Genomic DNA, 26,444 nt, shown 5'->3' on the forward strand with positions numbered 1-26,444 from the left:
TCAAAACCAAGTTAAGCTGGACAAGTTGCATTTTCCTTGGTCTTGAAAGCAAGAATGAAAGTCCCAGTGGTGTTCAATCTCTGCAGTATAGACCGCTGATTTTAAGGAACTCTGTAGGCTGGTGTTTAGTGTCCATCTCAGAGGTGGGTATTTCCAGGAGCAACAGCAAAATGTGGGAAAAGCACAGAGAATTGAAGAGCTTCCCAGCTCAATGCTGTCTTTTTCTTACAGCTGCAACTGTTTTGATTGAAGTGAATTCCAAGAACAACAGATGCAGCACTACTAAAGTTTCAAAAAAAAGAAGCCAAAAACTATACATCGGATTTTAAAAAATTATCTGTCACTTATCACTAGCACAGTCCTCTTTCCCTTTACTTTTAGGGTGGCTGTGCAACCCACCTTCCTCCAGAGAAGGACCCTTCACCCGCATGCAGGGATAGCCCACCCACCCCGATATGCATAGCACGTGGCCAGGGCTCAGCGGTCTGGCATCCTCAGCAGATCTAAGCTGGGCTATCGGATTCTCCATTCCTGGAATCTGGGGCTGAGTCTCAACAAATCTTTCTTGACGTTGTCTATTTCTTAAGAAAAGATACAAACCATACTTTCAAATGTGCTATTATTTTGTAAAACAGTACAAAAAAGGTATCCAAGAGGAAACCAGTTTAAAAATAAATTACAATGCCTGTAATCCCAGCACTTTGGGAGGCCGAGGTGGGTGGATCACCTGAGGTCAGGAGTTCAAGACCAGCGTGACCAATATGGTGAAACCCCGTCTCTACTAAAAATACAAAAATTAGCCGGGCGTGGTGGCAGGCGTCTGTAGTCCCAGCTACTCGGGAGGCTTAGACAGGAAACTTGCTTGAACCCAGGAGGTGGAGGTTGCAGTGAGCCGGGATCGCACCACTACACTCTAGCCTGGGTAACAGAGTTAGACTCCGTCTCGATAATAATAATAATAATAGTAAAAAAATAAATAACAAACGGAGTTATTGCTTAACAGGCTCGGAGTTTTTGTTTGGAGTGATAAAAAAGTTTTGGAAATAGTGGTGTGATAGCACGACATTATAAATGTGATTACTGCCACTAATACATTTAAAATGGTTAAAATTAAATGGTTTTATGTCATATTTATTTACCCAAACACACACACACACACACACACACACACACACACACAACAGAGGAAAACCCAAGCTCTAGTCCAAAAAAAATTGTGTATTTATTCATTTTCCTTTCAATTCAAACGTGGGTATTTGCCGAAGAAACTAGTAATAGCAAATCCTTTAGACACCCAGCAGAAAAAGTGAAAACCCCAAAAGGAATACAAATGTTACAGCTGTGAGCAAATGCACATAGGCAACGGCACCAGCGTTAAAGCTGGCAGACTATTTTAGGGATACGCTTTGCCTCTCAACTGGACTGCGGAAAAACATTTGTATTTTGTTGAGCCGTACTGTCATCAGACAGAAAAGTCACCAGAAAAATCCTATCTTTAAGCCATGAACAACAGATCAATGATAAGCTAAAAGATACCACATTAAAATGGAGGGCCATTAACTTGCTATTAGGCTGAACCATATGTGATTGCCGATCTCTAACCCTTTATGGCCTCCAGAAACGGCAATTTCATATGGTTCACAGGAACCCAGAGGTTAATTGGGTTGGAGGCAGCAGTTGCAATACAAGAGACATGTTAAGACTCAGGGGCTACAGCCGTAATGCAAATGACCTCCTGTTTCTTTCCTCTTGAGAGAAAAAGGGGTAAGATGTCTCCACTTTATGATGGGGATAAAAATATACATTTAAAAAAAAATAACAAAAAAGCAAGGGAATTATGTCCAGGCCAGCTGACTGAAAAGAATCTAACCCTATCTGTCCCTGAGTTTGGTTTTGAGAGTCATTAGATCCTAATGACACTATGTTTGCATTATAAATGTGGCCCCCAACTGCCTTTTCCTCCAACCTCACACATTTACTGCCTCCCTACTGGTCTCCACCCACAGCCGCTCTTCCCGGGAACCTGGAGCTGCCCTCCCGGACCCCAGGTGGTCCCCTCCTGCCAGCTGCCCCACCTGGAGAGCAGGCCAGCTGCCACTCAGTCAGTCTCCCTCGGGCTCCACATACAAGGAAAGAGTTCACAGTGAGCAGTGGGACCGTGCTCCTGCGCACCCGGGCAGCTGCCTTGGCACAGCAGCTGGCTTTGCGTGAGAAGCCTGGAATGCAGCTTCCCTGGCTGCTGGAACGTGTGGGCCTTCCTGGGCTCTCAGATAAGATTTTTCCCTTGGCTCAGATGTCTAGATCTGCCACTTCCCTTCAGCACTCAGATCGGTCCTCCTCAAGTTGAAGTCACTGGGTTCTAGTTGCCCAATTCTTCCTAATAATTCCTGGGGTCAGCTCCAAAGGACAGACCCGCCAGGCTGTCCCCTACTGACCATTTTCCTGCATTCAACAGGCTTGCGGAAGATTTTTCTGGGAGAGAGGAGTGTGTGCAGATGGTGTACTGAACAGGAGGGTGTGAAAAGGTCAAAAGGTCGCCTACATCCACAAGGCATCCAAGGGACATAAAAACGACACCAATGGGGGCAAAGGGAAGGAGGGGGGGAGCAAAAGAAAACCAGCTGGACAGGGTGGAAAGTGTGTGAAAACAACCAAAAATGCAATGAAAAGTCACTACATTAACTCACCTCTTATCAAGTTTCACAAAATTGGGCCGATGGCATTAACTCCAACAAACCAAAACCAGAGAGTCAAACCAAAAAGTCAGAGACGGCTTTAAGTGGGAGCTGCAATTGCTTTAAGTGGGAGCTGTGATTATAAATAATTAGTGCTGTGCTCCCAGTGTGGCTTGAAGAAGTCTGACTCTCTTAGCAGGTGGGAATGACTTGAAAGTCCCATGCAATCCCATGATCTTTTAGTGGATTAATAAAATGAGAAGAATTTTTTCAACCAAGCTTAGTTATCCTTGTTGCAAATAGAGAGAAGGACATGAAGGAGGTTGTCTACTTGCAGATTTGGATGATTAAATCCTCAACCAGTAAATATTTTGGAAGACCCTATATAGAGACAATTCAAACAGAATACCAAACGGAATCCCTGCACAGAGTAAATCGCCTTGATGAAATGGGCTGCAGTAAATTGAATAACTACCCCTCAAAATACAATTAGGTAAACTGATATCACTCTAAGCTATTTCAGAGCAATCAAATTAGACTCTTTCCAGAAAAAGATAACAAAATAGTTCTAATCACCAAGGTGAAAAATCTAATTTAAAACTTAGTAATCAATTCTACAATGTTCCTAAAGAGTGCTACAGTGACTGCTCGTGCGCCTCCTGGATGTTCCAGAAAAGACAAACGTTTAGTGCTGTCTTCCTTCTTACCCTTTTACATGAGTTGATCACCTGCAGAACCATGGTGCTTTTAAAAATCTGCTCTTCAGCTGGGCACAGTGGCTCGTGCCTGTAATCCCAGCACTTTGGGAGGCCAAGGCAGGCAGATCACAAGGTCAGGAGATCAAGACCATCCTGGCTAACACGGTGAAACCCCGTCTCTACTAAAAATACATAAAATTAGCCAGGCGTGGTGGCACGTGCCTGTAGTCCCAGCCACTCGGGAGGCTGAGGCAGGAGAATCGCTTGAACCCGGGAGGCGGAGGTTGCAGCAAGCCAAGATTGCGCCACTGCACTGCAGCCTGGGTGACAGAGCAAGACTCCGTCTCAAAAAAAAAAAAATAATTCTGCTTTTCTGAAACTCTGTCCAAAGCCTGTGGTCCAAGAAGACAACTGATTTCTAACTTGCAGGATATGTGCTGACCCGCCTGTGTGCTGGGGCCTTCAGAGGCCACAGTTACATATTTTTCAATAAAGTGTGAAAGAGTGTCATTTGCTCATTTCTTTTTCCATCTGTAAATACTTCACAGCAAGTATAAGTTACAAGTCAAATGGAATACTTTGGTTCTCTGTATTCCTAGTATCAACCTATAGTAGTTTAAATTTTAGAGTGGAATGAAATTTTAAATTAACATTAGAACGATCTCCTTGGCAAAAACAAACAACAAAAAAACAGCTGAATGAAGACAAAATTCCTTAAAGACTGAATGAAATAAGAAAGCATGGGTTGGGCAGTGGCTCACACCTGTAATCCCATTGCTTTGTTTTTTGTTTTCAGACAGAGTCTCGCCCTGCTGCCCAGCGTGGAGTGCAGTGGCGCCATCACGGCTCACTGCAAGCTCCGCCTCCCGGGTTCACGCCATTCTCCTGCCTCAGCCTCCTGAGTAGCTGGGACTACAGGCACCCACCACCACACCTGGCTAATTTTTTTTTTTTTTTTTTTTTGTATTTTTAGTAGAGACAGGGTTTCACCATGTTAGCCAGGATGGTCTCGATCTCCTGACCTAGTGGTCCGCCCGCCTCAGCCTCCCTAAGTGCTGGGATTACAGGCGTGCGCCACCGTGCCCGGGCCTATTGCTTTCAAAGACTGAGTCAGGTCACCTGAGGCCAGGAGTTCCAGGCCAGCCTGGGCAACACAGTAAGACCCCATCTCCAGAAAAAATTTTTCAGGCATGGCGCACCCCTGTAGTCCTAGCTACTCAGGAGACTGAGACAGAAGGATCACTCAAGCCCAGGAGTTACAATGAGCTACGACTGGACCACTGCACCCCAGCCTAGATGACAGAGCAAGACCCTGTCGCTAAAAACAGAAGGTGGCCGGACGTGGTAGTTCACGCCTGTAATCCCAGCACTTTGGGAAGCCAAGGCAGGTGGATCACCTGAGGTCAGGAGTTCAAGGCCAGCCTAGCCAACATGGCAAAAGCGCATCTCTACTAAAAAAACAAAAATTAGCCGGGCGTGGTGACGCATGCCTCTAATCCCAGCTACGCAGGAGGCTGAGGCAGAAGAGTCGCTTGAACGCAGGAGACAAAGGTTGCAGTGAGCTGAGATTACACCACTGCACTCCAGCTGGGGCAAAAGAGCAAGACTCCATTTCAAAAAACAACAATAATAATAATAAATTAATAAAAACAGAAGGAGAAAGGAAAGGAAGGGGAAGGGGAGGGGGAGGGGGAGAGGGAGGGGAAAAAAGAAAAGGAAAGGAAGCAGGCAGGTATGCCCTTTAGTGATCTCACACGAAACAATACACTGTGATCTCCTGACACCCCGTGTTTCTGAGGTTCCATTTTAGGATTTTAGACACACATGGCTCTGCTTTTTCTCCAACACTAAACAGGATTTTAAAATTGCTTTTTAATTCACCTGAGAATTATGATGCTGCAGTCAGCCCAACTCCTGGCCACCGGAGGGGAGGGCTCAGAGAATAAAAAGGAAAGGAAAAGCTTCGAAGTGCAAGAAAAAACCTTCTAACTTTACCCAAAGCCCTCCTTCTTTGCTTTATCTTTGCTTCCTCCAAAACACTAATACTGGTGGAATACGGAAGGGCTTGAGTGCTTCTTGCTCTTCATTTTAAGTAATTATGACCCTAAGGCATTTTTCAGGAACATCTTCAAAATCCTTACTACTCCAATGTGGTTGGTCCAGCAACATAATATCACCAAGGAGCTTGTGAAAAATTCAGCCCGCTCTCCAGCCCCACCCCAACCTGCCTGTCAGAATCTGCATTTTAACAAGATCCACAGGTGATTCGCATGCACCACTCTAAATCAAAGGAAAATTACACTAATAGTTTTGTAAACTCTTTGTGGATTCTAAGAGGTCACCTTTGGGTAAAATAAAAATTTCGCAGCCAGGCACGGTGACTCACACCTGTAATCCCAGCACTTTGGGTGGCCAAGGCGGGTGAATCATCTGAGGTTGGGAGTAGGAGACCAGCCCGACCAACATGGAGAAAGCCCATCTCTACTAAAAATACAAAATTAGCCGGGCGTGGTGGCATGCGCCTGTAATCCCAGCTACTCGGGAGGCTGAGGCAGGAGAATCACTGGAACCCAGGAGGCTGAGGCTGCATGCAGTAAGCTGAGATCGTGCCACTGCACTCCAGCCTGGACAACAAGAGCAAAACTCAGTCACAAAAAAAAAAAAAAAAAAATTCTCTGGAATTGTTTTTAAAGATATAGACAAATTGTCATTTGACAATTTCTACCATTTACCCACCATCTGACCTCAAACATGGTATTTCCTCTGTGTGTGTGTGTTTACATATATGCTAACATAAAATGTTTCAGCTTAAGCATGTTTTAGTGCACAGTCTAGTGGCATGAAGTACAATTACAGTGTTGTGCAACCATCACCATCATCCATCTTCCGAACGTTTCATCTTCCAAAACTGAAACACTATCCCCATTAAACAGTAATGTCCAATTCTCCCCTCCTCTCAGAAATACCAATATCTTAACATACCAAGCTGGGTCAAAATTAACCAATTTCCTTTAAAGTAACCAAGGACAGGCTTGATCAAGGACAAGACCATGCTCTAAACTTTTGACTCTGACTCCTTCAAGAATTTATGCCTGGCCCAGCACAGTGGCTCATGCCTGTAATCCCAGCACTTTGGGAGGCCGAGGCAGGCAGATCGCTTGAGCTCAGGAGTTGGAGACCAGTCTGAACAACATGGCAAAACCCCATCTCTACAAAAAATGAGTCAGGAGTGGTGGCATGTGCCTGTGGTCCCAGCTACTAGGGAAGCTGAGGTGGGAGGATCACTTGAGCCCAGGAAGTGGAGGCTGCAGTGAGCCATGGTCATGCCACTGCATTCAAGACTGGGTAACTGAGCGAAATCCTGTCTCGAAAAAAAAAAAAAAATCTATCCCTGACCAGTTAAGTGCAGTGTTCCTGTCCTAGGCACCAGAACCAGTTAAAGAACTTCTCCTAATGCTTGGCGACGATTCCTGCATGTTCCACAGTGAACTTGTAACGTAAAGAGGGGAAGACTATGTAGGTCAGTAGAAAAACAAACTAGAGTCTTTGGGCCACTGACAGTTCTTGATCCAAGCCTGAATCCAATTTTAAAAATCTTGCCTCACTTTTCTCATAACCCTGCAATTCCTACATGAGTCACCAAGCTAATTATACTTGTTATATTTGGGAATGACAGAGTGGACAACATAAAACTAAGTATTCGATGACCAAATGAAGATTAGAGGTCAAGGCTCAGCGTTGTTTTCACATTTAAGTACACATTATCATAGTTCAGTTCCTTCCAAACCCACAACCCATAAATACTGTTGAAAATGATCAGAACTACTGACCCAACCAACCCATTCCACTCCCACCTCACTGAGAGCTGCCCATGGACAACAGCCGGCAAGGGCTTCACACGGCCCAGAGACTGGTAGAGTTGTTGAGCTAGGAGCCTTTGTCAGAAAGCTTAGTTAGGATAGGAATAAAAAGTATCTTGAGAGCCTTAGGGACATCATGCTAAGTGAAATAAACCAGCTACAAAAACACATATACTGTATGAGTCCACTCACTGAGGTATTTAAAGTAATCAAAGTCATAGGAACAGAAAGAAGAGCAGTTACCAAGGGCTGGGGGAATTAGTGATTAGTGGGCATAGAGTTTCAGTGCTGCAAGATGAAAACATTCTTGAGATCTGCCACACAACAATGTGAATAAACTTAACCCTAGTACCCTTAAAAATAGTTAAGATGGTAAAGTTAATGTTATGTGATTCTTACCATAATCTTTTTAAAAAAGAAAAAAGTTAAAAGACTAAAAGGAAAACATCTTTGGGATTAAAATATAATTCAATAAGAAAGGGAAAGAATGCTGTATTAGTCTGTTTTCATGCTGCTGATAAAGACATACCCAAGACTGGGAAGAAAAAGAGGTTTAATTGGACTTACAGTTCCACATGGCTCCTCAGAATCATGGCAGGAAGCGAAAGGCACTTCTTACGTGGTGGTGGCAAGAGAAAATGAGGAAGCAAAAGCAGAAACCCCCGATAAACTCATCAGATCTTGTGAGACTTTTTCACTATCACAAGAATAGTACAGGAAAGACTGGCCCCCATGATTCAATTACCTCCCCTCTGGGTCCCTTCCACAGCATATGGGAATTCTGGGAGATACAATTCAAGTTGAGATTTGGGTAGGGACACAGGCAAACCATATCATTTCACCCCTGACCCCTCCAAATCTCATATCCTCACATTTCAAAACCAATCATGCCTTCCCAATGGTCCCCCAAAGTCTTAACTCATTTCAGCATTAACCCAAAAGTCCACAGTCCAAAGTCTCATCTGAGACAAGGCAAGTCCCTTCCACCTATGAGCCTGTAAATTCAAAAGCAAGCTAATTACTTCCTAGACATAATGAGGGTACAGGTATTGGGTAAATAAAGCCATTCCAAATAGGAGAAATTGGCCAAAACAAAGAGGTTACAGGGCACAGACAAGTCTGAAATCCAGTGGGGCAAATTTTAAAGCTCCAAAATTATCTCCTTTGACTCCAGGTCTCACATCCAGGTCACACTGCTGCAAGAAGTGGGTTCCCATGGTCTTGGGTAGCTCCACCCCTGTGGCTTTGCAGGGTACTGCCTCTCTCCCAGCTGCTTTCATGGGCTGGCGTTGAGTGTCTGCAGCTTTTCCAGCTGCACAGTGCAAGCTGTCAGTGGATCTACCATTCTGTGGACTGGAGGACAGTGGCCCTCTTCTCACAGCTCCACTAGGCGGTACCCCAGTAGCGACTCTGTGTGGGGGTTCCAACCAACATTTCCCTTCCACACTGCCCTAGCAAAGGTTCTCCATGAGGGCCCCACCCCTGCAGCAAACTTCTGCCTAGGCATTCGGGCATTTCCACACATCTTCTGAAATCTAGGCAGAGGTTCCCAAACCTCAATGCTTCTGTGCACCTGCAGACTCAACAACACGTGGAAGCTGCCAAGGCTTGGGGATTCTACCCTCTGAAGCCACAGCCTGAGCTGTACATTGGCCCCTTTCAGCCACGGCTGGAGTTTGGAGCGGCTGGGAGACAGGGCACCAAGTCCCTAGGCTGCACACAGCACAGGGACCTGGGCCTGGCCCACTAAACCATTTTTCCTCCTGGGCCTCTGGGACTGTGATGGGAGGGGCTGCCGTGAAGGTCTCTGATATGGCCTGCAGACATTTTCCCCATGGTCTTAGGGATTAACATTAGGCTCCTTGCTACTTATGCAAATTTCTGCAGCCAGCTTGAATTTCTCCCCAGAAAATGGGATTTTCGACTGGGCATGGTGGCTCATGCCTGTAATCCCAACACTTTGGGAGGCCAAGGTGGGCAGATCACAAGGTCAGCAGATCGAGACCATCCTGGCTAACACGGTGAAACCCCATCTCTACTAAAAACACAAAAAATTAGCTGGGCATGGTGGCAGGCGCCTGTAGTCCCAGCTACTCAGGAGGCTGAGGCAGGAGAATGGTGTGAACCCGGGAAGTAGAGCTTGCAGTGAGCCGAGATTGCGTCACTGCACTCCAGCCTGGGTGACAGAGCAAGACTCCATCTAAAAAAAAAAAGTGGGGGGGGGTTTCTTTTCTATCACATAGTCAGGCTGCAAAATTTCCAAACCGTTATGCTCGCTTCCCTTATAAAACTGAATGCCTTTAACAGCCCCCACATCACCTCTTGAATGCTTTGCTGCTTAGAAATTTCTTCCAGCAGATACCCTAAATCATCTCTCTCAAGTTTGAAGTTCCAGAAATCTCTAAGGCAGGGGCAAAATGCCAACAGTCTCTTTGCTAAAACATAACAAGAGTCACCTCTGCTCCAGTTCCCAACAAGCTCCTCATCTCCATCTGAGACTATCTCAGCCTGGATTTCATCATCCATATTATTATCAGTATTTCTGTCAATGCTATTCAACAGGTCTTGAGGAAGTTCAAAACTTTCCCACATTTTCCTGTCTTCTTCTGAGACCTCCAAACTGTTCCAACCTCTGCCTGTTACCCAGTTCCAAAGGTGCTTCCACATTTTCGGGTATCTTTCCAGCAAGGCTCCATGCCTGGTACCAATTTACTGTATTAGTCCATTTTCACAACTGGGAAGAAAATGAGGTTTAATTGGACTTACAGTTTCACATGGCTTGGGAGGCCTCAGAATCATGGCGGGAGGCAAAAGGAACTTCTTACATGGAGGCGGCAAATGAGGAAGAAGCAAAAGCGGAAACCCCTGATAAACCCATCAGATCTCATGACTTATTCGCTATCACAAGAATAGCATGGGAAAGACTAGCCCCCGTGATTCGATTACCTCCCCCTGGGTCCCTCCCACAACACATGGGAATTCTGGGAGATACAATTCAAGTTGAGATTTGGGTGGGGACACAGCCAAACCATATCAAGTGCCATGAAAAACCTATTTTACAACGCTTTCAGGAACACAGTTTTGTTAAACGAATGACACTGTTTAGATATTGTCTTCCCTTTTCACATCATCTTGAGAAGTATGTACAGGTCCTGAAAGAAACCAAATTCTCATCTGGGGAAACTGAGACAGAAGACAGTGACAGAAAAATGTGGCCAGTCCTATCCTACAGGGAAACTTAAACATTTAAGCACTGCCTGATCCTAAAGTTGAGCAAAATTCACTTATTTACTCCCTAGACTACAGATCATACTATACTACCCGAGACTCTGATGGAGAAGGAACTAGACTGTGTGTTGGTGAAGTGTCCACACTGTCAGTGACCATTAGACATGCTGTCTCTTTGTTCCCCCTCTCTCCCCATACCCCAAAATCTACATCCACAAAGCACAGTTATATCTATATACTGAAAATCCATTCAAGACTCTCAGAAGAAAAAGAAATGAAGGAGTTACAAACACAGTATTAACTACAGCTTATCAAATCAAGAACTAAGAATGGTTCCACCAAGTAGACCGCCCCTGCTAAGAAGTTTTGATAACCAAGTAGCCCGTCTGCCTCAAATTATGGAAACTGGCCCTGAAGGTTTTATTCTCAACACAACAACTTACAAACTCAATTCATAAACTATGTGGTTTTGGCCAGGGATGGTGGCTCACTTTGGGAGGCCAAGGTGGGCAGATCACTCGAGGTCAGGAGTTCAAGACCAGCCTGGCCAACATGGTGAAATGAAACCCCATCTCTACTAAAAATACAAAAATTAGTCGGGTGTGGTGGCAGGCACCTGTAATCTCAGCTACTCGGGAGGCTGAGGCAGGAGACTCACTTGAACCCAGGAGGCGAAGGTTGCAGTGAACCAAGATGGTACCACTGCACTCCAGGCTGGGCAACAGAGCAAGAATCCATCTCAGAAAATAAAAAAATAAATAAAAATAAAAACATAAACTATGTGTTTTAGATCCTTGCATTTGACTATCTTTTATTTCCTTAAGTCTTAAATTTTAATATGTACCTCTGAGATAGAGGCCAATTTATAACATTAAATTAGTTTCCTTAGTAAAATGGAGATGCCAGTTTTCTCTTATAATCATCAGAATATAACCAAGCAAACCAGTTTTTGGATTTACATATTTAATTTTAGTGACAGGACTTTTCATTCATTTTACGCTAAAGAAACAAAATCAGGAACAGTGGCGCTCCTATAAACAGGAGAAACTTCTTCAGTTGCTTAACAAGGTAGATAAATAGGCTCAGCTTCAGTGATTTAGTCAGTCTTCTTCTTACAGTGATCAGGACAACATTACCCTAAATTCTCAGTGGGATCCTAGTATTTTCAACACTATTTGTGATTAACTGAATGGTTTGTTTTCTGAGAAGGAGTCTTGCTCTGTCACCCAGACCTGAGTGCAGTGGTGCAATCTCGGCTCACTGCAACCTCCGCCTCGCAGGTTGAAGCAATTCTTCTGCCTCAGCCCCCCAATTAGCTGGGATTACAGGTGCCTGCCACCACAGCTGGTTAATTTTTGTATTTTTAGTAGAGACGGGGTTTCACCATGTTGGCCAGGCTGGTCTTGAACTAATGACCTCAAGTGATCTGTCCGACTCGGCCTCCCAAAGTGCTGGGATTACAGGCGTGAGCCACTGTGCCCAGCCTGAACTGAATGTTTGCATTCTCCCCCCAAATTAATATGTTGAATTCCTAATCTCCCATGCAGTGGTGTTAGGGTCTTTGGCAGGTGACTTGGTCATGAAGGTGCAGCCTTCATGAATGGGATTAGTGCCCTTATAAAAGAGGCCCAAGAGAACTCCCCCTTTTACGATGTGAGGCCCAGCAAGAAGCTGGCTGGCTGTGAACCACTGAGCAGAGGCCTCACAAGACACACAACTGCCAGCATCTTGATGGCCTTGGACTCTCCAGGCTCCAGAACTGTGACACATCGATATTTGCTCTTCATAAATCACTCAGTCTATGGTATTCTGTCATGGCAGCCCAAAATGACTAAGACACTACGCAAGTTTAAGAATTTTAAGAGAAAGTAACAAGTTAATCACTCAGCAAATATCATATACTTGAACTTTTGCTCAAATTACTTGCATCCTCTACTTCTGATTGCTGAAAAAGATGAAAGAAGGCAGAAAAGATACCCAGGAGGGAAACCAGGCCAGTGCCATGCCCTTCTGTCCCCACACTAGTTGGAATATTTGCTGTGTTCCATTTGAGAGAACTGTATTGTATCTATTACACACACGGTGTACATTCTACATTCCCACTGGGATTTTGAATTATCACTTAGGAAAAAAATGTCAAGCGTGTGTATGTGTAGGGGGGCCAAGCACACATGCCCTGGGCAAGAATAGCTACAAAGCAGACCATGGATGTTGGGAAGCTGCAGGGACTTGTTCTCACCTGACCATAGTCTGTCCGGAAGACGACGATGCCTTCTGCACAGGAATTTACAGTACTTGGAAAATGCTGGCCATGTTCTCTCAGCCAGACCCGTGTTCCCTGTAAACAAAACAAACAAGATTGAACTAAGTTTTGATTGCATTTTGTGGTGAAACTGTACTGTCGAAATTACCGTTAACTCCTATATTCCTTTTAAAAAAAATCTTTTTGAAAAGTAAATGTCTTTCTCAAGCAAAGAACAAATCTTTGCAAAGCATCATCCACAGGCTTTACTATCCACAAGTGTGACTGAGAGTCCCATCAGACATAGAAGGCAAAGAGGGACTAAGAAAATAGTAGCTAGCCCCTGTGTTCTCACCATGCAACTGACTTAGGTGGATTACGTCATTTGAGATGATGAAGCAGGCACTATGACCATTCCCATTTTACAGATGGAGAACCAGAGGCCTAGAGGTAAACTAACTTGCCCAGCATCACAAAGACTGAGCCAGTGCATGACAGGCAGTTGGGCTCCAGAAACCAAAAGTTTAACTAGGTCTCAACAAGCCTTCACCCTCTTTGAGAACTCTTCAGAAACTAATGGTTCCCATTCTCTTAGGTCAAAGTCCGGTACACTTGCCCACTTGGAGGACATTAGACCACTCTCTTGACTCCTACTTATACCAAAATCCATGTGTAAACTGGACTCTCCAAAAGAGGAACTGAAGTTTCTAATATTTATCAGAACTCAGTCCACCAGCACAAATTTTGTTAGGATTAAATGAGACACCTAATGAACTTCAAAGTTCAGGATTGTATCTTAAAAGATGACAACTTCCAGATCCCACGTTTTAAATCTTGGGCACGTTTTTTGGCATTGGTCTCATTTCCACTTATTTATTTCCCCACTGGACAAATGAAATATCATATTGAGCTTTTTTAAGGCTCAAGTTCATCTTCCTTTGATTTAATCACATGAAACTTTTTCAAACACAACTGATAAAGTTTGGAGGAATTACTGGGTGTTCACTGGTCATTCAAAGAATTACCTTCATGAATACTACTCAGCCATAAAAAGGAATGAAATAATGGCATTCACAACAACGTGGATGGAGCTGGAGACCATGATTCTAGTGAAGTCACTCAGGAATGGAAAACCAAACAACATACGTTCTCTCTTACAAGTGGGAGCTAAGCTATGAGGATGCAAAGGCGTAAGAATGACATGATGGACTTTGGGGACTCAGGGAGAAGGGTGGGAGGGTGGCGAAGGATAAGACTACACAACAGGTACAGTGGACACTGTTCGGGTGATGGGTGCACCAGAATCTCAGAAATCACCACTGAATAACATATCCATGTAATTAAACGCCACCTGTCCCCCCAAAACTACTGAAATTAAAAAAAAAAAAACAATTACCTTTATGACGTTTACCCATATGAATGCAACACTGAGCTTCAGTATCTCATTAAACTTTTTCTACTCTGCTCAACAATTTCAATTCCAACAAAAATGACACCAAGCACATCCTTATGAATCAATGTATTCAAGTGGAAATAGAACAAAACTATCACTTGACATAGCACTTGATTTTTTTCTCCCTCCCTCCCTTCCTAAAATAGCACTTTAACTGAACAACTCCTTTTCTAGAATTTTCTACCTCATTTCATTTATTTCTGTTTTGTTAAATATTTGAAATATGCTGGTTATGGTATGTTCCACTTCCAGTTCAAGGAGCTAGTACCGCTCTTTAAACATAGAGTTGGCAGGGGATAAATGACACACCAGTAAACTCCTCATTTTATGCTACTTTAAATGGTGCCAATCAATAGCAAACATAGTCACCTCCAGTAAAGGAGTGCCCCAGATATATCACGGTCATGTGCTAAGAAGTCTCAATGACATTATATTGAATACTAACCTTCTGTAAACTAGGAATCCTCTCAATTCCAAGAGGAAATTGCAGCTTGGAGCTTAAGACTTTGCCCAGTGCCACACAGCTAGTGACCTAGGCAGGTCTCTCCAAATTCCTAACCCCATGCTCTTCCCACACATCACACTGACTCCACTTGTCTCCTGAAAATAATTCATAAATAAATCAAATGCACTCATAAATCAGCCAGCAATTAAAATCTAACAACACAGAGTCACCTTAAATGGCCTGTTATCACACGTAACTATTTGTTCTCTCTCATCTTCCTAGGAAGGAACATTTAAGACGACACAAAATCTGACGTAAAGGTTACTCCATTCCCTCAGTGCCCATGATAACACTGTTTAAAATCCACGAGCCAGAGGCCAGACGTGGTGGCTCACGCCTGTAATCCCAGCACTTTGGAAGGCCGAGATGGGTAGATCATTTGAGGTCAGGAGTTTGAGACCAGCCTGGCCAACATGGTAAAACCCCGTGTCTACCAAAAAAGTACAAAACTTAGCCAGACATGGTGGCGCATGCCTGTAATCCCAGCTTCTCAGGAGGCTGAGGCAGGAAAATTGCTTGAAACCAGGAGGCAGAGGTTACACTGAATTGAGATCGTGCCACTACGCTCCAGCCTGGGTGACAGAGTAAACTCTATCTCAAAAAATAAATAAATAAGTAAATAAAATCCACAAGCCAGGACCTCAAATGTTAACTGTTACTCGGGATCCATAGTTAAGTCACTCTTTGTTTGATGAATGAATTTGGGGCGGGCCAACTGGAATCCCCAGAAGGAGGTTCTACAAGCATTTCTAAAATCACAGTGGCTGGAGATCCCAATATTGAGGTGGAACAGACTCCTTTCCCCACTGACCAACTCACAGAGTTCCCCCGAGAGTTCTACGACTCTCCTAGTATCCCCTATTGTGACCTTATCTATAAGAGGCCCTCCCCATAGGCACTCATTTCCCTGGTACATACTATGGAGATTTTAAGTTGTTTACTCCATTCATAGTTCTTCAAAGATGCTCCAAACAGGAGTTTAAATCCTCTGCTATAAAGATGGAAAATAGCATCAAAAATGAATATTAAGTGCTCCTATATAAATCCTGAGGCCTGCCTATTTAAAGAACACACAGCACCAACAGGGGCCAGTACCTATTTGCAAACAAGTCCCTCACCCCCTACTCTTGCTTCAGGCTGAGACACTGATAACACACATGAAGAATGAGACTTAACAACTGCCTGTCAGTCCTGATTTCTTTATTAGCAAACAGCTGCTTCCAAAAAGAACACTGACTTCAGGCATCTGCTAAGACGCTGGTCTCTCAAATATCACTCCATACCCAAGCCGCATTATTTGTAACATTCTAGAAAAAGATTTCAAGTGCCTGATGACTTTTTTCAGCCTCTCTTTAATTCACATGTCAGGGACTGCAATATTTGAAAGCTTTTAAATATACACCTCCCAACACACACACACGCCCATGCTCGCAGCAATGAAAATGTTCAAAGTGATATAAGGCAAGAACTTTTACTCATTAGGTTAAAATCAGGAAACAATAACTCCCAGTGTAGCTCCAACCCAGAACCCCTAGTCCAAAGCTTTCTGTGTGTTGTGACCATCACTAATATTGTTTTCATTAAAAAGGATTTCACACACCTGTTTCCCAATCAAAATTGTCTATTTAGTAAGAATGAAATTGAGATTATGCAACATTATCAAATTAATATAAACTGTCAGCAGGATTAATATGTACCCTTTTGGCTTCCACGGGCCATCCAGAACATATTTTTTCACTCCAGCGTGCAGTTTCTTTGACTTAGCATCTCACTGTGGGTCTCTTTACCCTTTCATTTGAAAGTACTACAAAGCCCTTTGTTGACACAGTGCTTTATGATCAAATACACAGTTCAGCTCCTGTAGTCCAAAGGTCTTTTCCAACAGGTGTGAAGAACTGCTGATAAGCAACTTTTACAAAATCCAGCCCAGATTTCAAATCCACAGCCCACTGGCCAGTTTTCCTAGGTCTATCACAAACAGCTGTCTTCCACAGGTGGGAAGGGAAATGCATTCAAAACACCCCCTTTGTTCTTTGAAAAAGTATTAACTGGCAATTTTCATAGAATCGGAATTGCAAAGTTAAACTGCTGAAATAGGTATTTTTTACATAGATTGTTCCTGGTGCTTTCTCTGAGACCCCAATCTTTCTACTTCCACTCTATTAGAACACATGTGCCCAGGTCCGAAAGAGGCCACCCACAGGCATTTGAAAACGAAGTCATAGGCAGACATTTACCAGACCATCTAAGTTGGAGTGGGAAAGAAAAATTTGCCCACCGTATGCAAACTACTACATTCAGTCATTGTTAAATAAGGCTGATAATTTAATACATTATATAGGCAACCTAGCATATGGAAAAGGCTCACAATTTGATTAAAAATTGCCTTTATAAGCAGGTGGAACAAGTTTGATCATAACATACACATTTTATTAAAACGTGGACAAGTTTGCATCTTAATTTCTGAGACAAATATGTGAGTGCTAATATAATGGCTAAAAATTTTTCTGTACATAATCACCAGAAATGTTTCTGCAATATAAAGCACTTGCACATAAATTCCTATCCCCCTTTGAACTTTAAAGCAATCCTATAAGACAGAGAGGCAATACCGTCCCTTTCTTCAAACGTAAGGTTCACAGAGGTTCCATTTTCTACTGCCAACAATGATTTCCTGGATATAATAAAAGGGGCTGACTTTATCAAATGTTGGTGAGGATGTAGAGAAACTGAGAATGTAAAATGGTACATCTGCTTTGGAAAATGGTTTGGCAATTTCTTAAAAAGCTAAACATAATCTTATCATATATGTCCCAACAATTTAACTCCCAGATAGTTGTCTACTCAAAAAAAATTTTTTTTATGTCTTGTGTGCAAATATTCATAGCAGCAACATTCTTACCAGCAAAATACTGGAAACAATTCAAAGGTCTAGTAACTGGTATAGAGATACTCAGAATAAATCCATACAACGAGACTCCTCAGTTATTTAAATTAAAAAAAAAAAGAATCACTGATACATTCACCAACAAAGATGGACCATAGACATCATGGTAAGTGAAAGAAGCCAGATACAAAAGGCTACATATTGTGTGGTTCCGTTTATATGAAGTTTCTGGAAAAGGCAAATCCATAGACACAGACAATAGATGAATGGCTACCCAGAGCTGGGTGCGGGAGGGACAGTGACTGAGTGAAAAAGGTGGAAATCTGTCCTAAAACTGCCCTGTGGTGATGGCTGCACAATTGTATACATGTGCTGAAAATCATTCTACTGGGCACCTATAATGGGTGAATTTCTCTCTAAGGAATTATAACTCAATAATATCAAATCATTTTTCTTTTTCTTTTCTTTTGAGACGGAGTCTCACTCTGTCACCCAGGCTGGAATGCAGTAGTGCAATCTCGGCTCACTGCAAGCGCTGCCTCCCAGGTTCACACCATTCTCCTGCCTCAGCCTCCTGAGTAGCTGGGACTACAGGTGCCCACCACCACGCCTGGCTAATTTTTTGTATTTTTAGTAGAGACGAGGTTTCACCGTGTTAGCCAGGATGGTCTTGATCTCCTGACCTTGTGATCCACCCGCCTCGGCCTCCCAAAGTGCTGGGATTACAGGTGTGAGCCACCGCACCCGGCCATCATTTTTTAAAAATTGTCTTCCCAGCCTACGTATTTCTCAAATGCACATGAACATTCTTAACCATTCCACAGTAGGAAAGCCCAATCACGTTTCTGTAACTGAGCAACAGAGGTGTTGAGAAACATATCAAAACAACCACAACCCCACAATGATGAAATTCAAGGGCCATGTTGAATTCATTAAGTCTCTGCTCTCCATTAACATAGACTAGAGGGGCTAAGAGACCACACAGGAGACTTGCCCAAGCTAATCTAAGGATGAGGTTGTGATGGATTGTACCATGGTGTCCTTGTGGACAATTATCCCCTTCCCTGGAAGAAAATCATAAAACCCTGGCCAACTGCCTCCTGCTTGGTGATACCTCCCCATCTGGCCCATTCATCGCCTATTATCTATGACTCCTTCCCACTCCAATGGCAAAGTGAAGCTGCTGCACAAGGCCTAAAATATTGACACACGAAGTTGCTGACCTCTGCTTTAAGATAAAGAGGATAGTATCACCATCACAAATTGTAACCTCTTGTTGCCCTTTTAAAAACTATCACATTTCTCTTCTGATTTCAAAAATGATTTTCTTTCCTGAACTCTGATTGAAAAAATAAGTTTAAAAATAAGTTAGAGAAACAATCCTAAAAACAGATGACAGTGGACTTTAAATACCATTCTGTACGGCATGTTCTAATTACAGGTTCACAAAAAAGAGAACATTCTTTAGCCAAACATACAACTTACTCTCAGCCCCGGAACAGGGCACTGTGCCTGCTCATCTCCCACAGCTGTTTCTCTCACCTGTGTTAAGTACCTCAGTTCAGGATTCTCTGGCCACCTACATGACAAACTCAAAATTTGCTCTTGAAATGTGATCTGCTTTTTCCTTTTTAAAGATGCAGAGGGCTGGCACAGTGCCTCATGCCTGTAATCCCAGCACTCTGGGAGACCGAGGCAGGCGGATTACCAGAGCCCAAAAGTTTGAGACCAGCCTGGGCATCCTGGAGAGACCCTGTCTCTTATTTTAAAAATGCAAAAAATAAGCCAGGCGTGGTGGTGCATGCCTGTGGTCTCAGCTACTTGGGAGGCTGAGGTGGGAGGATCACTTGAGGCTGGGAAGTAAAGGGTACTGTGAGCCATGATTGCACCACCTCACTCCAGCCTGGGAGACTCTGTCTCCAAAAAATAAAAATAAAAAATAAAAAGACACAGAGGTCAAATAACTTTGAAATGCATCAGATAAATTAATATGGCTATTTAAATCTGCAGTAAATTCAACAGCCAAAAGAAAATTTTCCTCTTTTTGCCTGCAATGACTCAGTGAAGAAGTCACCTGGTTTAGGAGATCTCTAATGTAGGGCCTAGGGAGTGGGGATATTGGTTCTTGATGAACTGCAGAAACAGGTTGTGAGCACCAAGGACTTAAGCAGCACTTTTTCTCCTGTTTTAGTCTTTTTTTTTTTTTTTCCTTCTGTTGGAAGTAGGAGTTATCTTTCCAACTTACCAGATGCTTTTTTTTTTTTCTGATTCTTATTACTCAAAGACACATCAAAGGACACGTGGATTTAATAACATGAAGTTGTAATACAAGTTTCTCCACCTCGGTGCTATTGACATTGTGGACTAGATGATTCTTTGTTGGGGACTGCAGGTTCATTCTAGTTGAGAATCACTATTCCAGAGTAATACAGTGTTCTAGAGCCATGGTCAAATTGAAGGTGTTTACAAAACCATTCACTGTCAGTGACCTAGTTAATTGAAAGCAGACTCTGTTGTCTAAATCCCATGAATTTCAAAAATCCCAAGAATGGAGGTCAGTTCAGATAAAGTATAGCTGGGGCAGACCTAATTTCTGGTATCATTAAAACCGGGTACACACAGAATAGAGAAAGTAGCCTCTGCAGTCTAATTCAAACCCTTTGACAAACATAAGGAAAAGAGGAGCAGAGGCCAATAGGTGGGCAGTGGTGCTAGAAGAACACTCTTCTTTTCCTCCTCTCTGTCCACTCTGCTTTTTTTTTTTTTTAAGGGAGAGCCGACTTTTAATGCAGATTATTGGAACCATGCAGACACGGCCTGTCCACTGTGCTCTTTAACCTCAGATGCTATCTCAACTCCCAAATGCTTGCAAACCCCAATGCAAAGCTTGTCAGAAAACTTAGCCACGTGCAGATAAGAATGGAGAGAGGAGCAAAGCAAGGTGCTCATCGGCCGGGCACAGTGGCTCATGCCTGTAATCCCTGCACTTTGGGAGGCCAAGGCAGGTGGATCACCTGAGGTCAGGAGTTCAAGACCAGCCTGGCCAACATGATGAAATTCCGTCTCTACTAAAAATGCAAAAAATTAGCTGGGCGCAGTGGTGGGTGCCTGTAATCCCAGCTACTTGGGAGGCTGGGCAGGAGAATCACTTGAACCCAGAGGACAGAGGTTGCAGTGAGCCAAGATCACACCACTGCACTCCAGCCCAGGCAACAGGGCAAGACCCTGTCGCAACAGGGCAAGACTCTGTCTCAACAACAACAACAAAAAAAAAGGGCGGGGGTGGGGGGGTGGCAGCATCATCACAGGTATAAAATGAGTATGACAAACGCAGCGCTAACGCAAGCCACAAGGATGAGGGAGCACTGTGAGCTGGGGCACAACCCTAAGATTCAGAAATGAAGGGGAAGGTGAAATCTAAGACTTCTCCCCTGCAGAGACAGCCACCCTCAGCAGGGGACCTGAAGTGATAGCAGCCAGTCTCCAAAGCATCCCTGGACACCCAGGCATCCCCCATAGCAGTCAGTGGCCTTCATAGGTCCTTGCCATAGAGTACTCAAACAGAGTAGGGCACCCACGACAGCTAAATGAGTCCCTCTGACTCAATTCCTTGTCTTGAGACTACAGGGTTTTAAACCCGAAGCTGGCAATCATTTCTGAAGAACTGCATCCAATTCTACAGAGGAAAGCTTCAGTTCAGCCACGGCCATGTAGGCCCTGAAAGGAACACAGGCGGTTTTTAGGCTCAGGTCAAAGGATGCGGAGCTGAAGGAGATGGCAAGTCAAAGCTCCACCCTGACCAACTACAGAGGAAGGAAAAGTAATAAAGTGAGTCTCAAGAGAGAAACTTGGTGAGCACACAGTTGATAAAGTTGGAAATGTGTGGTTTGAGAGTCCCGAGTTTGTAATATTTTTCTTTGGGTTGGAGAACAATTATAGACGTTTGTTCTCTATATAGGCAACCGCAAGAACAACTGTCCCGTGCCCATCAGAGAGCTAATCCCAGGGGAAAATGTGTTCCTGACATTGTGCTTCAGAATTCCGACACAATTTCTTCTCAAAGACGCTGCCAGAAGTGTTGGGTAACTCCCCAGACTGGCCTATTGCTGAAATGCTCTACATTTTTTGAAGGAATATATTTCAGCTATTTATAGCTTTCAGCTACATCATCATCGTCATCATCATTTCTCAAGCTTGCCTATGGGCTAAAAGATCATTTGTAACACTACTGCGGCTGGGCACAGTGGCCCCCGACTGTAATCCCAGCACTCTGGGAGGCTGAGGAAGGCGGATCACTTGAGATCAGGAGTTTGACACCATCCTGGTCAACATGGTGAAACCCCGTCTCTACTAAAAATACCAAAATTAGCCGGATGTGGTCGCACGGGCTTGTAATCTCAGTTACTTGGGAGTCTGAAGCATGAGAATCCCTTGAACCAGGGAGACAGAGGTTCCAGTGAGCCAAGATCCTGCCACTGCACTCCAGCATGGGTGACAGAGCGAGACTCCATCTCCAAAAAAAAAAAACAAAACAAAAACAAAAAAACACTATTGCCACTGAAGACCACAGTGTTCCAAATACTAATAAACACACCTAAAAAAAAACACAGTAGGGTTGTAAACTGAGGCCTGCCTGTGCTCATTACCATAAAGTTCACAGACCAATTTGTCGCATGTTTTTGGTCCTTCCCAGCTCTCTAGTGCACCGGATGGGAAGGATCGAATAGCACCCACGTTCCTTCCCCTTATCCTGCCCACAGTGTCAAACTCTGTCACCACTAGGAATAGCAGCTTTCATCCAGAGGATAATATGAAAAGTTTACGATAGTAAGAGGTGGAAAGGGAGGAAAAGAAGAAAAGAAAGTGGTAAAAGGTATCACCAACAATACACTAATCTTTGGTCAATGTTCCAAAGGAAAAGATACAAAGATTCACTGCCATCCCACACTTCCAATCAAAATCAAAACCAAAATGAACTATGCTAAATGGCAGGATGCCTCAATTATAAATGTGTGATTCTGTAAAGAGTTTATTCCCATAGTTATGGGTTCCAACTTGCCAACTGATTGAGTCCTGAGTTTTATTATTATTATTATTTTTAGATGGAGTCTAGCTCCGCCGCCCAGGCTGGAGTGCAGTGGCATGATCTCGGCTCACTGCGATCTCTGCCTTCTGGGTTCAAGTGATTCTCCTACCTCAGCCTCTCAAGTAGCTGGGGCTACAGGTGCGCACCACCACACTGGGCTAATTTTTGTATTTTTAGTAGAGACTGGGTTTCACCATGTTGGCCAGGCTGGTATCAAACACCTGACCTCAGGTGATCCACCCGCCTCAGCCTCCCAAAGTGCTGGGATTACAGACGTGAGCCACCATGTCTGGCCTCAGTCCTGAGTTTTATAATCTGATTTCCCCCACCTTCCTCACAATTGCTTACAACACCTTTTCAGTTAATCTTTTAAACTACAGTGACCAGAAATAGTCCCAGAAACAATTTTTAACGCTAAAAGAAATGAGACATCTCCAAATTGCTGAGAGTACCTCAAACATTGTAGGAATGTGACGATACAACAAATAAAAGTCAAATTATTCCATCTATTAGTTAACCATCATTATGTAGCCAACACGTATATGTTTATTAGAAAGTGGACCTAAAGAATCAGCCAACATGCCTAAAATAATTCATCCATCTGTAAATCGTTCCACCCACTCACCCATCCTTCCATCCCTCATACTTCCTCAAGTCCATCCTTCCACCAAATATCTCCTAACACCCCCTCCCCAATCATATACCAGGCACTAGGAAAGAGTGGACAGCATGTAAAATAGTTCTAGCTCTAGGCTGGGCACAGTGACTCACACCTGTAATCTCAACACTTTGGGAGTCCAAGGTGCGAGGATGACTTGAGCCTCAGAGTTCAAGACCACCCTGGGCAAGATGGTGAGACCTCGTCTCTACAACATTTTTTTTAATTAAAAAATTATTCAAGACCAGCCTGACAAACGTGGAGAAACCCCATCTCTACTAAAAATACAAAATTAGCTGGGTGTGGTGGTGCATGCCTGTAATCCCAGCTACTCAGGAGGCTGAGGCAGGAGAACTCCTTGAACCCAGGAGGGAGAGGTTGTGGTGAGCCGAAAATGCACCACTACACTCCAGCCTGAGCAACAAGAGCGAGACTCCATCTCAAAAGAAAAAAGAAAAAAATAGCCAGACATACTCCCATAATTGGGAGGCTAAGGCAGGAGGATCCCTGGAGCCCAGATGTTCGAGGATACAGTGAGCTCTGATCATGCTACTGCACTCCAGCCTGAACAAGATAAGCCAAGACCGCCATCTCTTTAAAAAAAAAAAAAAGTAAAATTTGAATTAAATGAAATAAAATAGTTCTGGCTCTAAAAAGCACAGAGGTAAACTATGCCCACTCTAATGCCCTTCCTATCTGTTCTCTCTGTTCCATAGGGAATAATTACATAATATAAACAATAGGCCAGGCCAGGCATGGTGACTCATGCCTGGAATCCCAGCACTTTTGGGAGGCTGAGGTGGGAGGATCGTTTGAGCTCAGAAGTTTGAGACCAGCCTGGGCAACATGGCAAAACCCTGTTTCTGCAAAAAACATAAAAATTAGCTGGGCATGGTGGCACATGCCTGTAGTCCCAACTACTCGGCAGGCTGAGGTGGGAGGATGGCTTGAGCCCAAGAGGCGGAGGTTGCAGTGAGGTGTGATTGTGCCTCTGCACTCCAGCCTGGGTGACAGGGCAAGACCCTGCCTCAAAATTTAAAAAAATTAAAAAAAAAAAAAAAACAGCCTAGCCAACATGGTGAAACCCCATCTCTATTAAAAATACAAAAATTAGCTAAGCATGGTGGTGGGCGCCTGTAATCCCAGGCAGTCGGGAGGCTGAGGCAGGAGAATTGCTTGAACCCAGGAGGCGGAGGTTGCGGTGAGCCGAGATCGCGCCACTATACTCCATCCTGGGCAACACAGCAAGACTCCATCAAGAAAGACAGAAAGACAGACGGAAAGAAGGAAGGAAAGGAAAGGAAAGAAGGAAGGGGAAGGGAAGAAAAGAAAGAAAAGAAGGAAGGAAGGAAGGAAGGAAGGAAGGAAGGAAGGAAGGAAGGAAGGAAGGGCGGACGAAAGGAAGGAAAAAAAGAAAGAAAACAGCAGAACAAGCCAAGAAAGACAAGTAAGTAAATGGAGCAAGGAGACCCAGGTTTTATAAAATGTATAAAACTGTCCCACTAAGAACTCTCAAAAACTAGTGGGAAATCCTGTTTTTAAAGCACACAAAACAAAACAGCTGGTTTAAGAACTGCATTCCACTCCTCTTGGTGGAAGCAGGAGGAGGTACGGGACAGAAAGCGCAATAAAAGACCAGCACAAGATGTTTGCACTCTGCGTGAAATCTGATACCAGACATCCTTACCTCCCATTTCCCAGTTTATTGTCCTTTCCTCCTCTTGATAAGAATCATTTTTGTGGGGAGAGGGGGAGAGAAATGCCTACAAATAAACAAACTGATAAGATTTTCTTAATGGAATCCAGTTGTGTTCTGGCTACCATCTGTTTTTAGAAAAAATACACAAGTATGCTCAGAATAGGAGTTTGTTGTTACTTCATAAAAATGAATGACCCAAGAACACAGTGGGAAGAAAATAAACTTAAAACAGCTATTTGTCATTTCTGTTTCATACATATTAATTAATTCCTTTGCAGATTTCTATCACATATCGAAAACAAATTTTTTTTCACAAAATCATACTTCCTGAATTAAAAGGTACATAAAAGACAACCTAGTCCAATCGAAATGACACATAATGTGTTGGCAAGAATGTGGAGAAACTAGAACCCTCGTACACTGCTGCTAAGAATGTGAAATGATGCAGCTGCTGTGGAAAACAGTTTGGCAGTTCCTCAAAAAGTAAAATATAGAGTTAACCATATGACCCAGAAATTCCACTGCTAGGTAAATACCCCAGAGACGTGAAAACATATGTCCACACGAAAACTTGTACACAAATGTTCATAGCAGCATTATGTGCAATAGCCTGAAAGCAGAAACAACCCTCATGTTCATCAACTAGCGAATGGATTTTTTTTTAATGTGGTCTATTCATACAATGGAATATTATTCAACTGTAAGGTTGACGTGGTGTCTCACGCTTGTAATCCCAGAACTTTGGGAGGCCGGGGCAGGCAGATCACCTGAGGTCAGGAGTTCGAGACCAGCCTGGCCAACATGGAGAAACCCTATCTCCACTAAAAATACAAAAATTAGCCAGGTGTGGTGGCACATGCCTCTAACCCCAGCTACTCTGGAGGCTGAGACAGGAGAATCACTTGAACCTGAGAAGCAGAGGTTGCAGGGAGCCAAGATCATGCCACTGCATTCCAGCCTGGGCAGCAGAGCAAGACTCTGTCTCAAAAAATAAAATAAAAATGAACAGAGAACTGATACATGCTATAACATGGATGAGCCTAGAAAACACTATGCTAAGTAGAAGAAGGCAGTCACAAAGGACCACATGTTGTATGACTCCATTTATATGGAGAAGTTAAATCCATAGAGACAGAAAGTTGGTCAGGCATGGTGGCTCACGTCTGTAATCCCAGTACTTTGGGAGGCCGATACAGGCGGACCACATGAGGTCAGGTGTTAGAGACCGGCCTGACTAACGTGGTGAAACCCCGTCTCCACTAAAACACCACATTAGAAAATTAGCCAGGCGCGGTAGCAGGTGCCTGTAATCCCAGCTACTTGAGGCTGAGGCAGGAGAATTGCTTGAACTCTTGAACTCAGGAGGCAGAGGTTGCAGGAAGTCAAGATTGTGCCATTGCACTCCAGCCTGGATGACAGAGTGAGACTCCGTCTTGAAAGGGAGAGAAAAGGA

The 26,444-nt window shown here is 43.7% G+C and overlaps 1 protein-coding gene across 1 annotated transcript in view; it reads right to left on the reverse strand.

Annotated features, from left to right (window-relative positions):
• Positions 1-26,444, reverse strand: part of MYO10 (myosin X) — a 270,607-nt gene that overhangs the window by 199,187 nt on the left and 44,976 nt on the right. Inside the window, exon 2 of the mRNA XM_055112175.3 lies at positions 12,701-12,799. Within this exon, the coding sequence (XP_054968150.1) occupies positions 12,701-12,799 (99 nt within the window). The remainder of the gene's footprint in view (positions 1-12,700; positions 12,800-26,444) is intronic.

The sequence above is a fragment of the Pan paniscus genome, chromosome 4 (genome assembly GCF_029289425.2).
Source record: "Pan paniscus chromosome 4, NHGRI_mPanPan1-v2.0_pri, whole genome shotgun sequence".
In the NCBI taxonomy this organism is placed as follows: Eukaryota; Metazoa; Chordata; class Mammalia; order Primates; family Hominidae; genus Pan; species Pan paniscus.